Source organism: Eubalaena glacialis, chromosome 5, assembly GCF_028564815.1.
Source record: "Eubalaena glacialis isolate mEubGla1 chromosome 5, mEubGla1.1.hap2.+ XY, whole genome shotgun sequence".
Classification (NCBI taxonomy): Eukaryota; Metazoa; Chordata; class Mammalia; order Artiodactyla; family Balaenidae; genus Eubalaena; species Eubalaena glacialis.
Window position 1 is genome coordinate 83,494,739 of NC_083720.1, and position 17,342 is coordinate 83,512,080.

General features: G+C 34.7%; 1 protein-coding gene across 8 annotated transcripts in view; it reads left to right on the forward strand.

Moving 5' to 3' along the window:
* The window catches only part of ADGRL3 (adhesion G protein-coupled receptor L3), an 858,517-nt gene that overhangs the window by 743,750 nt on the left and 97,425 nt on the right, over positions 1-17,342 (forward strand). For 7 of the 8 annotated variants that reach the window (XM_061192347.1, XM_061192340.1, XM_061192344.1 and 4 more), the window contains 2 exons: positions 347-555; positions 1,253-1,429. In XM_061192347.1, coding sequence (XP_061048330.1) covers positions 347-555; positions 1,253-1,429 — 386 coding nt within the window. The remainder of the gene's footprint in view (positions 1-346; positions 556-1,252; positions 1,430-17,342) is intronic. The other variant, XM_061192343.1, reaches the window with a different exon arrangement.

Below are 17,342 nucleotides of genomic sequence, written 5' to 3' on the forward strand. Positions count from 1 at the left end.
AGGCATCTTTGCCTTCCCAAGATCACAAAGGTAGCCTATATTTTGTTCCAGAGGCTCTCTGGTTCTGATTTCTATATTTAGGACTGTGATCCATCTTGAATTAAGTTCTGAGTATGGAATGAGCTAGGGATTGAGGTTCATTTTTTTTAATACTGATATGTAGTTGTTTCAGTATCATTTGACTTTCCTCATTAATGACTTGACACTTTGGTTGAAATGAATATTTGAATTTTGTTGTGAATATATATATTATACAGATTTGATTACAATCTAATTAGAACTCTCTAATTTAAGTGGGATGTACAAGCTAATCAGTTTCTTCCCAATTTATATGTACTTATTTTAGGAGAGATCAGAGTGGCCTTTGTCCTGTATAACAACTTGGGTCCTTATTTGTCCACGGAGAATGCCAGCATGAAGTTGGGAACAGAGGCTATGTCCACCAATCATTCTGTTATCGTCAATTCCCCAGTTATTACAGCAGCAATAAACAAAGAATTCAGTAATAAGGTTTATTTGGCTGATCCTGTGGTGTTCACTGTTAAACACATCAAGGTAAAAAAATGGCATGTGAAGTTTTTTGTCCACATTATCTATATTTGTTATAACAAGAGCATGAAGTGTCTTAATTTTCTTTTTCTTTTTCCCTATTTTTTGACATATAGCAATTCATTGTCTATAAAATGATTAGTGATTTTTTTTCCAAAATGAGGGAGGAGAATAATTCTTGTATATGTATATACTTAAGGTAACAACATTCATAGATGGATTTATAAATGCTTCTCTATAATTAAAAAAGAGCTAGCAATATGTTCAGTGGAACTCAGCGTAGCTCAACTGATGTTACAAGTAGTTATGTCTTTGTGTGTAGATATATTTTTATGTATATGCAAAGATTGTATTGTAAATTGAACAAAGATTTTTAAAAACCATGCTATCAGAAGTTCAGTGTACAGAGCAATTCTTTGCTTTGCAGTGTAAATTAATTGATGTGATTCTGAGACAATGATACTAGTATTCCTTCAATATTACTTTTGAAAAATGAATTCACCTCTAATCAGGGGGAATAAATAACAACATATATTCAAATTTGCTTAGAATTGATAAGCCCCACTTAATATGAAAACTCTGGTAGACCTCTCCACAAAAATTGAAACATAGTGTGAAGTTGTGTTAGATGTAAATAAAATGCCTACCTAATTTACATGATCAAAAAGTAGTTATTGGCTTTATTGATGTTTTTTTCCTGTAGCAGTCTGAGGAAAACTTCAATCCTAACTGTTCATTTTGGAGCTATTCCAAGCGCACAATGACAGGTTATTGGTCAACCCAAGGCTGTCGGCTCCTGACAACAAATAAGACACATACTACATGCTCTTGTAACCACCTAACCAATTTTGCAGTACTGATGGCACATGTGGAAGTTAAGGTAAGATACATACCATAAAATAAAAATGGCTCAGCATACAGTTAAGACACTAACTGTAAAAAGTCCTAACTACATATCCAACTTGAGTGTGTTTCTACTTTCACAGTAATTCTATTCAAGAACTCTCTGTTGTTCAACCCATGTCCTATTGATGAGTCAAAGAACCCTTTTTTTCTATTATCAATATAGTTCGTAAAATTGAAATTTGCTTATAAAATAAAATTTTGCTAAGAAAACTTCCCCTGTTCTTCCCTGCTTTTATTTTGTGTGAGTAAGTATCAAACCATATCCTCATGAACAGGGCAAGGTAGGACCCCAGCACCAAAGGCCAGTGTGATAGGGTTAGAAAGCTGAGATCTGGTAGGCTGAAGACTAAGGAGCCGTGCATGGGATTAAATACTCTCAAAATGAGTCTTGGGAAAATAACTGTTAAACACAGTACACAAAGCATTGTAATACATAGAGCCTGGCAAATTCTAACATAATGTAATCATTCTGTCCATTCAAGAAGACACTATTCTAAGGAAAAATCTAGGTGATAGGTTGTTTCCAAAATCAGAAATGTGGCTAACTTGGCTGCATCAGTCTCTTGCCAGGTGACTGGTTGTCTTGGAAGGCAGGAAGAGATTTAGATTTCAGATATACTTAGGACATAAAAATACAAAGGGATTATTAGCTTGGTTATAGAAATTGATAGATGGGTTAGTAACAAGAAATTATATACTTGTGAATTCTCATCTTCCTGATGTCAATAAAAATAGAGGAAGTATCACTGTCCAATACATTTTAAAACATGAAAACCATGGCAAAGGTTTTATCCACCTGATACCATTTATCCAATAATTTCATCCAAAATTTTCTTTGACTCTGTTGAATTTAGAGATGATGCAGTTATCTTAGAGGGAGACCAAATCCAAGCCCACTCAGGACCTTAGGAATAAATTACCTTAGCTGTGTCAACACAGTCAGGTTTGATCTTTAAAGGACCACAAACCTTAATTTGTCAGAGCTTCACGCATTGATCAAGCTTAGTAAGATCGGCTACACTAACAAATGTTAGGTTTAAACCTGGAATGTATTCATATGGCTCTAGGATTCTATCTTTTCAGTTTAGGGAATAAATTCAAACACAGAAAAATGGATCATATTTCAAGCAACCACAAAAAATAATTTTTTGCTCAGTTCATTGTATAACAATCTCTACCCAGTCCATTATGCAAGAATCTCAACTGTGACCATTACTGTGTGTCAACAAGAGATAAAAATAGATGGAAATCAATATTTTCCTTTGACAGTCAGTCATAGAGTAAGCATACCCTGGGTATCTTGTATCACAATCTCTTGCAATTGCCTGGGTCATTCCCATCTTGATTACACAACATGATTTTGGCACTTGAAAAACGAAAAACAAGCAGAATGATCATCCCTGGAAGTCCAAAAGGAAACAAACCAACCAAACTTACATTAGACTAATGTCTAAAAATGAATGCTAGTTTATTCATGCACAGTGAGATATGCAACAGCCAGTTAGAACAGATATTTGAGCTTACTAGTTATCACTTCCTAACTCCACAGGAAAATCTATAAAGGAAACAAAATTATATTCGAGAATTTTGCTTGATGAGCTTGGAAAGAGAGCAAGAAGAGTTAGCTGAGTAGTCTTGTTGCTATTGCTATTAAGCTGTGGTGCCCTAATGCGTGGATCTTCACTCCAGGGTTCTACCTGTGTACTGAGTTGCCTTTTCTATCATCTGTGTTACCTCTGCTATTCATTCAGTACTTCCTTCATTTTTTTTTACTAACAATTTTCAAACACCTGAGTAAAGGTATTGACGTGTTGCCTGCTACACCGTAGGCTGTCAATAAATGTAACTTCCTCCTGATTTGCCAGAGATATCACTAGATTCCAGCATTCTGGTGAAGCTTCTGGCCCTCATGGAACTTGCATTTTTGAGGGGAAAGAAAGGGCAGAGAAGTGAAGCTGCAGTCATAAATGTGATAAGTCTTATAATTGAGGCCCACACTGATTTAGGGACACAGAGGGGGATCGTCTAAGGCAGGACTGGTCAGAGAGGGCTTATCAAAAAAGTGACCTTCTCTGAAGGATGAGTAGGATGAATTTAGTAAGGTAACCTGTGGAGAATTTGTATCAAGCACATTCTTGGAAGATTTTCTTCACTTTGCTTTGGGTACACCATTCTCTCTTGCTTCTTTCCTTCCTCAGCAGCTGGTCCTTTTTAGCTTCCTTTGCTCGTTCCTCATCATCTCCATAGCCTCTTGTTGTTGCTCTGGCCCAGAGTGTAATCCTAGATGTAGTCTAGGCACTATCCTTTCTTTCTCTGTAGTTGATCTCATATGTCCATATAGCTGTAAACACCATCTCATGATTCCCAGACTTCTATCTCCATTTCTTAACTCCAGACTCCTAGATTCAACAGTTAACTTGATATATCCACCTAGATTTCTAATAAGGGTCACAATTCTAGAACTACACTTTTGGTGTTTTCCCATCTGTCCTTTCCTTCTTAGTAAATGGTTACTCTGTTCTTCCAGGTGCTCCAGCCCTAAACCATACACCATCTTTGATTTGTTTCTTTTCACTCACACTGCACACCCAATCTCATGAGCATATCCTGCCAGATCCAGCATCTGACAACTTAGCATCTTCATTGCTACCACCTGGATTCCAGCCCTTATCCTCTCTCCTCTGCTCTTTTGTTACAGCCCTTTAATTGGTCTCCTTCCTTTATTTCTTGTCCTTCTTAAATTTATTCTCAGCATCATTGCCAGAGGGATACTCTTAAAATGTGAGTCACTCTTCTGATTCATTCTCAAAAAGCCATACTGTAATCCCTTCAAAATGCAGATCAAGTACTTCACACCTTTGATCCAACCTGAATAACTTCTTATCTCAATAAAAGCCAAGTCCCAAATCCTGACCCCTTTAGCAACTCTTGACCTACTCTCCTACTACTCTTCCCCTTGCTCACTTGTCTTCCTTGCCTTTCCACAAACGCATCAGGCTTGCTCAGGTTAGACTTAAAGTTTCCCTTCTCCTACCCTTCACCCCCCAGATAGCCACAAGGTCAGCTTTCTCATCTCCTTCAAGTCTTTGTTCCAGTGTCACCTTCTCAAAGAGGCTTTCCCTGTCCAGCCTTTTAAAATTTCAGATTACCCCACCCCCACAAAATACTGTGGGAAATGAGGCAAAACAGGTCCCTGGCCTCAGTCAATTTATACTTTACAAATGGAAGGAAGTATTCAGGCTGGTTTTTGAATGGGGTGCTGAGAGAGGTTTCATAGCTAGGTCAATTTGAGCAGATAAAAGAAGGAAAGGGATGCCCCAAGGTGGCAGTGTTGCCAAAACCTGGTCTCAGTGCACCGGCACCAAGTTGAACCTCGGAGACTGAGTTTTCGGTGAAGTAGAAAGGAATAGCTTTATTCTTTTGCCAGGGATAGGGGGCCACAGTGGACTAATGCCCTCAAAAGTGTGTGTCCCCACCTGGGGGTGGGGTTGTAAGGAGCCTTATAGTAATGGTTCAAGGGGCAGTGTTGCTGATAAGGATCAGCGTGCATGCAGGGCCTGCATTCCTTCAATCCAGAAATCATTTGGCGGCCGGTGGTCTTGTGATAGGCTTCTGTGGTTCTGGAGGTTATCGAACTGTGACCTTCTCTCTGCAATGAAGAATGCTTCATCAAGTAGTTAACACCCTCCATTTGGCGGGGGTTTTAGTTCTACAGACGAGCTCAAAGATACTGTTATGTGTATCTCTTGAGGAGGAACCAGGATCCTACCCCAAGGCTGCACTATTGTTTCTTGACTGCTTCTCCCTTGTCTCTGCATCCCCTCCCTTCCCTGATTAGCAACTGTGTGAATCTGCCCTTTGGAACTCAGGGGAATGTCATGGAGGTTGAATGAAGCCTATTTCCTACAAACAAGAAATGGGGGGCACAGAAAGAATTTTGTGCCTAGGAGCCCCACAGGGTCCTGCTCAGTTTCAGGAACACAGCTGACTAACTACTTTCGCGTTTACTCTACTTCTCTTGTCTAAGGAAACATTTGATTGTCTTCTCTTTTAGATACAAAAGTAATAATTATGGAAATTTATGTAATTTTATATCAAACTGTGGTAGTATGCATGGCATTTTAAAAACTTTTCCATTATTGGAATCACCTGCAGGTTTATTTGTCTGTTGTTCAGTAGAATGTTGAATACACTAAATTCAAATGTCTGTCTCTTCTCATACCAGTAATTCTCTTTGTGAACACTCTTTGTGGGAGGAGTATTTTAGTTTGCAGGATCATAAGTTTCAAACTAATTGACTAACATTTCTACTGTGGTTTTGTAGAGCGCAGTAACAAATGCTTTAGAAAATGGTCTGACAATTTATATCACCTATAGCTTTTTCCTCTACCCAAATTATAATTCTTTGGGGATAATAAAAAAAAAGTCTCCCTACTCATTTCTGTCAGTTCAACTTGACATTGATTTTTATTATCTTTAAAAGGCTTCACTTTCCTTAGTTAGATGCTTGCATCTCTCTCTTTCTCCCTCTCTTTTCTTTTGAGCTTAGTATATCCTATTGCCCCTACCCCAACTTTACCCCAGTCCAAGTATAGGCATTATTTTGCTATTTAAAATCATTGTGTTTCTTTTTAAATTTAGTATTGATTTAAAACAATGACAATTTGGAAATTTTTAACTTCATACCATGGATTCTGTGTGTCAAATATTTTATAACTACACTTTTTCTAGGTTAGAAGAAAATACACTGTAAGGTTCTGCAGTTGCATATGAAGAAAAGTACTTACTTTTCAAAAAGAGTATTTTTACTTTTTTAAAGTTCAAAAGAAAAGTTAATTTAAGAGTTTAAAAAATGATTTTATTAGTGAAAAATAAAATGTTTAATGTATGATGCTAAAGGTTGTACACTTCCATTCCCAAATTTTTATGTTCATTTTGTATTTTGCCATCTATAGTGCAGTGAGATTGAGGTGAAGGTAGAGATTAAAAATCATAAATATTACATAGTACTTTAAACGACTATTTATTTAGAGGAAAAAAAAAACCAACTAGATAACTCACAAGTTGAATACCCTCCAAATATGTAAAATTCCATGAAAACAAAATGGTTTCAAAAATGACCAAAAATGTAAGATTTTATTATATTATCTTAAATATTAACTCTATCAAAAAAATCGACAGCCTCTTAGAACCAAGAACTATTCTTGGACCTTCTCATAAAACAGTTTTATAATGATATGTTTCCTTCCTAGATTTATTAAAATCTGAAATTATTTATTTGCTGTTTTATTTTCTGCCTCCTCCACTGGACCCAAGCTCAGTGTTAGGAGCAGAGACCTGAAAGAAGTGAGAATCAGTCTTGCAGATCATCTGGGGAAAGACTCTTCCAGGCAGATGGAACAAGAACAAGAACCTGAAGCAGGGGTGATTCTGTGATTCTGATGAACTGCAAGGAGAACAGTGTAGCTGGAGTGGAAAGAAATATTATTTTATTACTTATTTTCTCCACTCTTATAGAACTTTTATAGAAAAGTTGAAAGAGTGTTACAGTAAACACTCATATACCCCTTTTTCTGAATTCATATTTAAATTTTGACACATTTGACTGTCACTCTTCTGTGTATGTACATGCATATATATTTTGCTGTATTATTTGACTCTTTGAAAGTAAATTGCTGATTTTATAATATTTAATTCCTAAATCTTCCAGCAAATAGGTTTCAAGAACATGCTCTACCATTAAAACACATAAGAAATTTAACTTTGACTAAATATTATCATCTACTGTATAATTCATATACAGATTTTCTAATTATCCTGATAATGTCCTTTACAGCCATTGTATTTACACTTAGGGCCTGATCAAAGATCACAGTACCTTTAGTTGTGACATTTCTTTGCTCTTCTTTAGAAGTATCCCTGCCTGTTTTTGTCTTTCATGAAAATGACACTTTGCAGAGTCCAGGCCATTTGTCCTGTAGAATGTTTCACAATCTCAATCTTTCTGATTGTTTTCTCATAATTAGATCCAGGTTAAACATTTTTGGCAAAAATACCCTGTAGGAGATGCAGTATCCTTCCCATTGTATCAGGAAGCCCCTTATTGGAGTTACTAAGTTTGATCATTTTGTTAAAGTTACATTGTACAGGAACATTGAAGTTTTTGTAATTAAGAGGAACATGGGAAACATATCTGGAAAGTTTGTTTTATTAATCTCAATTTCTTTCATTGTAATCTGTTTAGTCTACCCTTTACTTGTTCCTCAAATAGTTAAGTACTGTCTTTGTGACAGGCAAAGTTTATGATCTAATTAGTAATACAGATAAGTAGTCAGCATAACCTGTATCTTATAAGAAATGTCTTATTGTTGTGGTAGAGAATGCTGTAGAAACACATGGGGAAAAGCCTTAACTTGACCTTGAGAGGTCAGAGAAAATGCTCTAGATGAAATGACATAACTTTAAGCAAAATGAGAGAAACAGGATTGAAGTAACATGAAGTAAGGCTGGATTTTTGTGGTTTTGAAGTGTATGTTTTCAGTAAAATTTATATTCAAGAGAGTATTAATTACACTCTTCCTCTGATTGTTTTTATTTCTGAGTTGTAGTAGAATTTTTAAGCAGAAAGAGACCTGCAATCTTCTCATATGCACACTAGATCCTTACCCTTACAATTTTCAGGTTCTTTATCATCTTCAGTAAATAAGCATGGCTAAAAATAGCAGCTGGAGATGCATCTGCAATTCTAGTGAGAAATATAAGTAATAAAGTTTATGGAGATTGCAAAAAGTAGAGATCTGGTGAAGACTTAACTCTCAGAAAGGCCCAGCATGTTCAATGATAAGAGGAATTAATATCGTTTCTTTAGTGTCTACATACATTATCTCATTTGATCCACATAACCAGGATAAGAATTGTCATCATAATTTATTTTCCCATTTTATAATTTGCAGGGAAGTTGGAATAAGAAAAGTTAGGAGGCTTAGGGTCCTGATTCCAGTTCTTTAGGTAATTGCCTCTATCTTTAGCAAATCATTTGGACTCACTGTTCCCATTATTAATCAGTTAATGGAGAGTAATAAAATTATTTCTAACGTTATCTCAGGATGATTTGGGGGGATTGAATAACAAAATCTATTAAAATCATGTTGAGAATTATAAAGTTTTCTGAAAATATAATTTTTTAATTCACTATTTGCTTAACTGTCCTCAAAAACTTTGAGCTCTTGATCCTGGGAGTAGTTAACTATCAAGACCCAAATAGTTAATTGAGTTTCTAATAACTGATAATCATCTACCTGTACCTGAAAGAAAGACATTTAGGCCAGTGCTTTGCATCACTGTTCACAGTGACAAATTCTTTTTATCACAATGAAATTGTCAAATTTTTTTAATATATTGGCTCTACTTACCCAATTTACCCATGCTTGAGAAAGTATAATCAACCAGCCAAGCAAAAGAAGCAAGCATGAAAACTTTCTCCATCCTAATATTCTAAAACTATCCTTAATTGCTTATACTGTTCTTGGTAAGAACTAGTTGATATGTTTACTAACTGTAGTCTATTTGTTCTGGTTGTAAAATTTTACCCTTTTTTTTTTTTTTTTTTAAACATTCAGACTCTTCTGTGATTGTTTTTCTTTTTTCCTGGCCTATTTCATTCTACTGTGTCTAGTAAATAAAGTCATAAAGCTAGAGAACTATTGAACTCTAGAGGAATTAGGCTAGATTTTCCAGAATAGTTATATAGCTTTCTAAGATAAGGCAGTAAGGTCAACTTGTGTGTAAGATTTTAAAAGCATGTGAACAAAAATATGGCTGAACTAAATCATTTTTCCTACCTTGTTATAGACCATTCAGGGGACTGCCAGTTTACTTTGTGTATCCTCACAGCATAAGCATTACTGTTTAAAGATCTTCTATGGTTGGTTACTTGCTGATTTAAAAAGCCAATCATGGAACTTTTAAGTTGTTAATTTTGTAAAATTTAATGTTAGCTTAAGCTATTGACTCGAGGCCTATGGGATATTTGTCCCCACGGTTATTATTTGGAAGACCCCTACTCTGTTTAAAATGCAATAAACTTATTCATGAGAATGGAAAAAAGAAAGCCTAATAACCATCATCTCCTTTTTCTTTTTCCTGAATTTGGTATAGCTAAGAAAGCCAAATGAATATGAATAATGAAGTAAAAATGAGATATACGTGTGTGTGTACGTGTGTATATATTTATATTTCCATTCTGTTTTTCTCAGTACCTGACACACAGTAGGCATCCAATGTTAGGATGAATCTACCAAATTTTATTAGATGTTTTTGGCTTGGTGTAGTTTCTATTTATTTGGTTTTCATAATGTAGTTATGCAAAATTACTTTCTCTGTTAAGCCTAATTGTATTTATCTCTATTTTAAAACTTTTCTTTCTCATTGTGGTAAATTTATCTTTCCTTACATGCCAAAGGAAATGGCTCTATGAGAAGAATGATATTTAAAAAATAACAGTAAACATATCTGAGTAATTCAAGTCTGGCATTGCTACGGTTTCCCTTCATTTATACTTCAGCTCCTCTATCCCATTCCATTTCACCTAACCCTTTAAGAAGTACTTTCAAAAATTGTGTGTGTGTGTGTGTGTGTTTTAATGAAAACAATCTTAAACGAAGTTACCCATTTTGTCTGAGAATCAGGAAATTTGCTGCATGATCCCCAGCAAACTTTGTTTTAACAAAACCACTGGATTTAATCATTGTATTTAAAGGATAGTCAAGAAATTTTCACCCGTGAACCCTACCTCTGTTTAGTTCTAAGGGGCTTAGTATAATTGAGTCTACAAAGGAAATATAGGAGAGGATCTGTGGTCCTCCCCACTGTTAGTAGTATTGTTAAGAGCATGGAGTATTTGGCCACCAGTTAGGGTGATCAACCTTATAGAGAGCCAACCAGGAAACAGCACTACCAGATCAAAAAATATACTTGATATGCAATAAGTAATTATGCACCTATGTGTTATTACTACTTAAAAGTGACAATTAGAAGTATTTAATGCTAATTAATAGTAGTGCTAATAGTGTGAATACCTATAACAATATTTTTTAAATGCTTCTTTCCATCATCTGATACAGCAAAAGTCTCTATTGAATATTTAAAATTTCAGGCTATATTATTGCACATTTTATAAATGTGAGAATTAAATAAGTTAGTACAACAAAATAATTAAACAGATATGACCTATATTTAATAAAAATAACTATGACATGTTTTTTCTATGTGTATTTTTCATTGTTTTTAATAAAGTTAAAACTGAATATAGTCAAAAGTAAAATTCACTTTGACCTGAAGTTCTGATCTTATCAAGCCCATATTACATTGATTCCTGGTGTCAATCCAATAGATGACATCAAAATAAATATCTTCTCAACAAAAGTGTTCAGCATGGAGTACTTAGGATTTTAATTCATAGCTTTACTTAGTAGCTTTTTAGACTTGTAGGAATTAGTTCCCAGCTCTCCAGAAATGCCCATCCACTTTGTATGTACAGGCTTGTTTTGGTAAACCAGCTGTTTGTCAATTTGTTCTTTTGCATCTGTGAATTCATCATATGAGCTGTCCATGTCCAAAATGTTCATGATTTATAAACATTTCCAAGCACATTGGATGTCAGCATAAGCTTAAACACTATGAGGGATAATGGTTTTAGAGCACTGAAATAGTTGTACTTTATGAAGTAAAGACTGGATCCCAAGCAAGTTATAGTTTTAATAAAGAAATGATAAAGTCCTATTAACATGACTGTCCTTTTCTGATGACATTTTTTTTGTAAACAGTCTTAAATCCCCAAAATAAATTATGTTTTTCACTGTAATGATTTTTTTGTTCTAACCTACACAGAAGTCCATGCAACTCAGGTAGAATAAGTTCATCTTTTTCCAGGTTCCCTATAGCCTCTTCAGAGCTCATCAAACAGTTTTAGAGAAACATATAAATGTGTCTTATTGTAATATTTTTCTCCATTCTCATCTGTCATATATTTCAAAGTTAGAGAAAGACATTTTTCTTGTCCCACACTTTGGAAATATGATTTTACAGAAGGTCAATATTTTAACATCTTGTCTATGGCCAGCCCCAGTAATAGCCATCTTGAAGGCACATGTCTCAGGAGACTATCTCCTTCCATTTCTAGAAAGTTAAAAGGTTCATTAAGTACTTCTACACTGTCAGTCGCTGTTAGACTGAGGAACAAGTCCTGAGAGCAGGTGAGGGTATTAAGAAGAGACGGGGTCAGGAGGGTGGTGTACAAGCACACACACTTTATTTCCCATCAAAACTCTTTTTATAGATTGCAGTAGGCAATACATGTTTTTGTTAAAATCACAAGACAGAATCATTGGACAGTATTTCCTTAATGTTGAAGTTATAGTACAAAACATTCTGCGAACCAGAATATAAACAAGCGTGAGAACAGACTGTGATTGCCGAAACATGCCAAGGACAAACTATAGTTAGAGAAACCTCAAGCAACCTCACGGGCCAAGACTCATACCTTCTCTAATAACTCTTTCGGGTCCTGTCAAGAATTAAGCAGGACTTTGCCATGCTTTAAGCTGCAAGGACTGTGTCAGCTTGCAGCTGGTTCCCGACACTACACATTTTGAAGAAACTGAAAAGTGACCAAATAATTTCATTATGAAACCTCATTATCGCAGGTAAGCACATCACATTCCTTTTTAGTAGCCTTGTCTACAAGGTGTACAGCACATTTAGTGGGTAAGAACTGTTCATTTTCTTTTGTAAGAAGTTTATAGGCTGAATGGTATTTTCCAAAATTTATATTTGCACTGTCCATCAACTATGCAGATAGATGAGCAAAGTCTAGTTTATATATGGACAAGGTTATCAACAGTCTTTTGTTTTGTGTCTTCTGAAGTTTAATCAAAACCTTTATGGAAATCAAGAAGACAATTTGAAACCCCATTTTTCAAATCAAAATGCATAAGAGCTGGGGGAAACATTATTTTGTTGCTATGATCCAACACTTCACTTTATATACTTTAGAAAGCATGCTCTGACAGAATCAGCTCTACACTGTAAGGAAGCAAAACATTGGTTATCAAAATTTCTCCTTTTATTTACCCATAGGACATTTCAGTTGCAACCTCTGAATCAGGAAAAGTAACTTTACTCAGGTGCAAAGACAAATAAAGGGAAGAAAGCAATAATACATGTTTATTCTCTTGGAATACTCAGGCTTACTCCACTACCATTAATTTCAACTGAACATTGGTACCTTTTGAGGGGAGGTTTAAAAAAAAACATAAAACAAAATAACCCACTTTTTATCCTACAAAAACTTGCCTGTCTTATCCTAGATTTGTGAGATTCAGCCTCCATACGCACATTCACAGTCTTCTCATGCCTGGTCCCAAATTCATTTCCACATTTTGTGTAGTATGCTTTGTTTTGGTTATCTCTCTAATCTAATTTCATGTATCCTTCCATGTATCTTTAAAATAACACAGTTGTTTAGCATTCCTTTTCAGTATTGTCATGTTATTATATTATATTGTTCTCAGTTTCATCAATGAACTCTTAGAAAACAGTCACAATAGTAACAATGTTAAAAATTAATATAGCACAATCTTGGTACAAAGCACAACAGTTAATCCAAAGTCAAAGAGAAATTTAGGATCACAAGACCCTGAAGTTGCATACTTAGGTTTCATCACTCAGAATAATACAGCAATGTCTGATTCTCTACTAGGAACTGCAAATCATGGTTTCCAGCATCAGTAGTCAGGGAAAAGAATAGCAGTAGTCACTAAGGAAGGTGGATATTCAATGCCACAGACATTTGATACTAAAAATAGTGTTGCTTCCAGCCTCTATTTTCTAGACTTCCAGCCTCTATTTTGTAGACTATCATATGGATTTTGTACTTTTCTTTCAAACTTCTGAACCCATCTCTGATCTCTGGAATAGTTTCATGTCTGGGAGAGGATTTTCCCAGGATAGAAAAACTTAATGCTAAAACTAAGACATTCCTGAGCAAACCTGGATAGTTGGTCACGCTACCATTAATACTGTATCTACTGCATTACTAGTTGAATGATCTGGGGTAAATTACTTAACTGTGCTTCAGTTTTTTCATCTGTAAATTGGAAATAATAATAGTATCACATCACAGTGTTTTATAGGACTAAGTGACAACCCTAATAAAATAGATAAGCACTTCTAAAAGAAACTGATATTTTGAAAGTTATGTGTTAGCTATCATCATCATCATTGTTATTATCATCATCACCATTATCATCATCACTGTACTTAACTCAGAAATGTTAAAGATGAAATTTTCTATCTTCCCAGCTTCATTTTCTACCCTCACCCCAGATACTCCTAAAATCTTTTTCTTATTTACTGCTTGATTACTTCATTTACTTTAGAAATTTCTAATTGGTCAGTAATTGTTTTTTGTTTATCAACTTTACTTTTTAAAAACCTATATCTGTATTTAATTCTCAACTACTGTAAGATACTTAGCTTCCACATTTTCTACTATTTCCTTTTCTGTTTCCTCTATTAAGGTAGTTGTGAATCTGGTTCACCAAATATGGTGAGATTAAAAATTTTTTTTTTCAATTCAAAGCAAGAAAACTTGAAATAACTTAGAGTATACAACGCTGTGCTTCTGAAACCAAAGAGATATTCTGAATAAGTTCTCTTGAATTCAAAGGATAGTTGGATATGAATATTTTTGTGTGCTTTTACTTGCCAGTGGTTCTCTCTCAGCAATTAAAGCTGGAAAATATTTGACTGATTTTTTTTTCAACTTGATACAAATTTGGAAATTATTGCTGAGTTATTTTGGCTAACTTGCTATAAAAATCATAAGAAATGCAATCATATCATTCTTCTTACTGTGTTACTCAACTTTGACCTTCATCTTATTACTGCAAAGAGAATTCTAATTTCCTCAGACCATTGAGTCCTTTATTTTCCCAAGCATTCGTGTGGTGACCTATGTGTTTGATGATCTGTTAGAGCAATGCAAGAAACTTATTTCACAAAGTTCTTACCACATTTATCAGAAAATAGGCCTTTCATAACCCTACTAGCTTCAGTGAATTTCCTGAGTCAAAGCAACGCCTTATGCTGATGTGATACATTGGTAGCAAAGTGAGTGCTCCTACATTTGCAAAGAAGAAAAAATAAAACTCATTTAGCTATATTACAAGTATTTCAGAACAAGATATGTTTAAGAGGCAATTTAAAAATCATATTATTATGCCTTAACAACTCTGACTCAACATTAAAATAATACATTTTAATGCAGAAAGTAAAATAGTTCTTGAAAATTACTGCCCACAATTAATAATTATTATAGGGTGATTGTTCAAGCAATCTCTGGAAAATGCAACTTTCTAAAATTATAAAAAAGCCAAAAACATCCAGAGGGGTTCAGAATTAATTCATATAGTATGTGTATCTGGAAATATACAATATATCTGGAAATACTTAGGCAGTTAAAATGGAAAACATTTCAAAATCTATTTCTCCATCTTGTTTGCTGACAAGATGCTTTTTGGACAATAAAGTTAGAAATATCAAGATTTACATAAAGATCTTAGTGTATGCAGTTTGAGTTATTTTTAAATCATGAAGCAGAAGTCACATTTCCCTATTCCATGAATTTGGGCTTAGTTTCATTAAATGTACCTATTGGTATATTTGAGGGTTTTATACTGACAGAGTGAGTTTCACAAAACATCATTGTTTAAGCCACCTTTTTTTCCTTCATTGTGGTACTCACCCCTTTTGTGGTATTTGAATTACTCAGTAACCCCACAGTGATAGGACAAAGCAGATTCATTGAGGTGAAATAAAAGGAAAAATCAGAAACTTTCTGTAGCTTTTACAAAATATCTGGCATTTCATACGTGAATGTAAGCTTCACAGAAAGCCTGAAAAATGAGTATTGTTTTCATAAAAATTTCTTTCTAGAGTGGATAGAGTCAATGAATTTCCTGAAAGTATATTCTGGTGAATCATTCTGTCGTTCTGCTTGTAGATTTTCTCTCACAGCTCCCCATATTCTTTAAGAAATTAATCTCCTTGAAGTTTATGATTCTTTATTTTTCTAATTTTTATTGGTGTATAACTGATTTACAATATCATGTTAGTTTCAGGTATACAACAAAGTGAATCTGTTTTATCTCTATGTGTATGAAGTGTCTGATACTTTAAAGGGTAAGTAGTTGTTCAAGCTGTCCAATTGCAAAATTGGAGCGACAAGGTTAAATCCACATCTTCAGACTCTAATCATACTTACTCTGCAGTCCTCTTACTTCCACACATTTTAAGATATTATGGTGTAACGACCTCCTCATTCTCCAGCTTTAATTTTCTTTATCTTTTACTGAAGATCTTAGAGCAGGTAGTTTATGAACCAAAGTACCCCAAAGATTGCAATGGGCAGCATGATACAACTTTTAGTTTATAATCTAAATCCATTGCAGAAGTGGGGTGGGTAATTAAAGAGAGATTCATTTATTCAGTTCACACATTAATTGTGCATCCACTCTATGGAAGGCAGCTTTCTAGGATCTGGGGATACATTGGTGATAAAACAACTTATTCTCTTGCAGAGTACTTTCTAGTAAAGGCCACAGATGATGAACAAGAATTTTTTTTTTTTTTAATTTTATTGGAGTATAGTTGATTTACAATGTTGTGTTAGTTTCAGGGGTACATTAAAGTGAATCAGTTATACATATACATATATCCTCCCTTTTTTAGATTATTTTCCCATATAGGCCATTACACAGTATTGAATAGAGTTCCTTGTGCTTTACAGTAGGTTCTAGACTATGTATTTTATTAATATTTCTTGTTTATGTAGAAAACATAAATAAGATATATTAATAAAATATATAGTCTAGGTAAATGTTAAGAGGAAAAAAAATTCAGGAAAAGTAATAGAGAGTCAGAGTGGGTAAATGATGTTTGCAATTTTAGATGAGGTGATTCAGAAAAACTCTGTGAGAAGGTGACATTTGAATGAAGAACTGAAGGAAGTTAGCAAGTAAGTCACACAGCTATTTTTTGGAAGAGAATTCCAGACCAAGGGAACATCAACTACAAAGTCTCTGAGTCTGGAATGTGCTGGATGTATTCAAAGGCTAGAAGAGGCCAACTGGGGTAGAGTGAACTGAATGAAGGGGAGAATAGGAAATGTTTCACAGGAGTGCAGATCTTATAGGACATTGTAGACCTTTGTAAAGACTTTGGTTTTTACTTTTATTGAGGTAGGAGACATTGGATGCCTCCATCAATGAATCTTATTATCTGGCTTGTATTTAAAGAGAATCTCTCCATCTTTTAGAACAGAGAGGAAAGGGGGATGGATGAGGGTCAAATTAGGGAGATCATTTAGGAGGCTGTTTAAAAAAAAATCAGGTAGCTCTAACCAATTTGGTGCAATTGAGGTGAGGAGCAGCTGTCAGATAGAAGACAAGAGCTACAAGATTTCTTGATGGATTAAGAGTAGTGAGTGAAAAAGAGGAATCAATATGACTCTTAAGTTCTTGGCCAGAACACTTCAAAGAACGAAGTTGCTGTTTACTGAAATGAGGAAAACCGAGGGAAGAGTAGATTTGGGAGTGGGGGGTGGGAGTGGAGGGAGAACCAGGATAAGAAGGGACTCAGTTTTGAACATGTAATATTTGATATTGATACTTTTTAAAATCCAGTGGGGATTAAATGGATACTAAAACTATACTGATGTAAGAGGGTTCAGCTCTTAGACATTTGGTTTAAGTGGAGTAGTGTTATTATAACCATTCAAAAACACATATTTATTAATCATTTTTTATGTGTCAAGCCCAATACTAAGT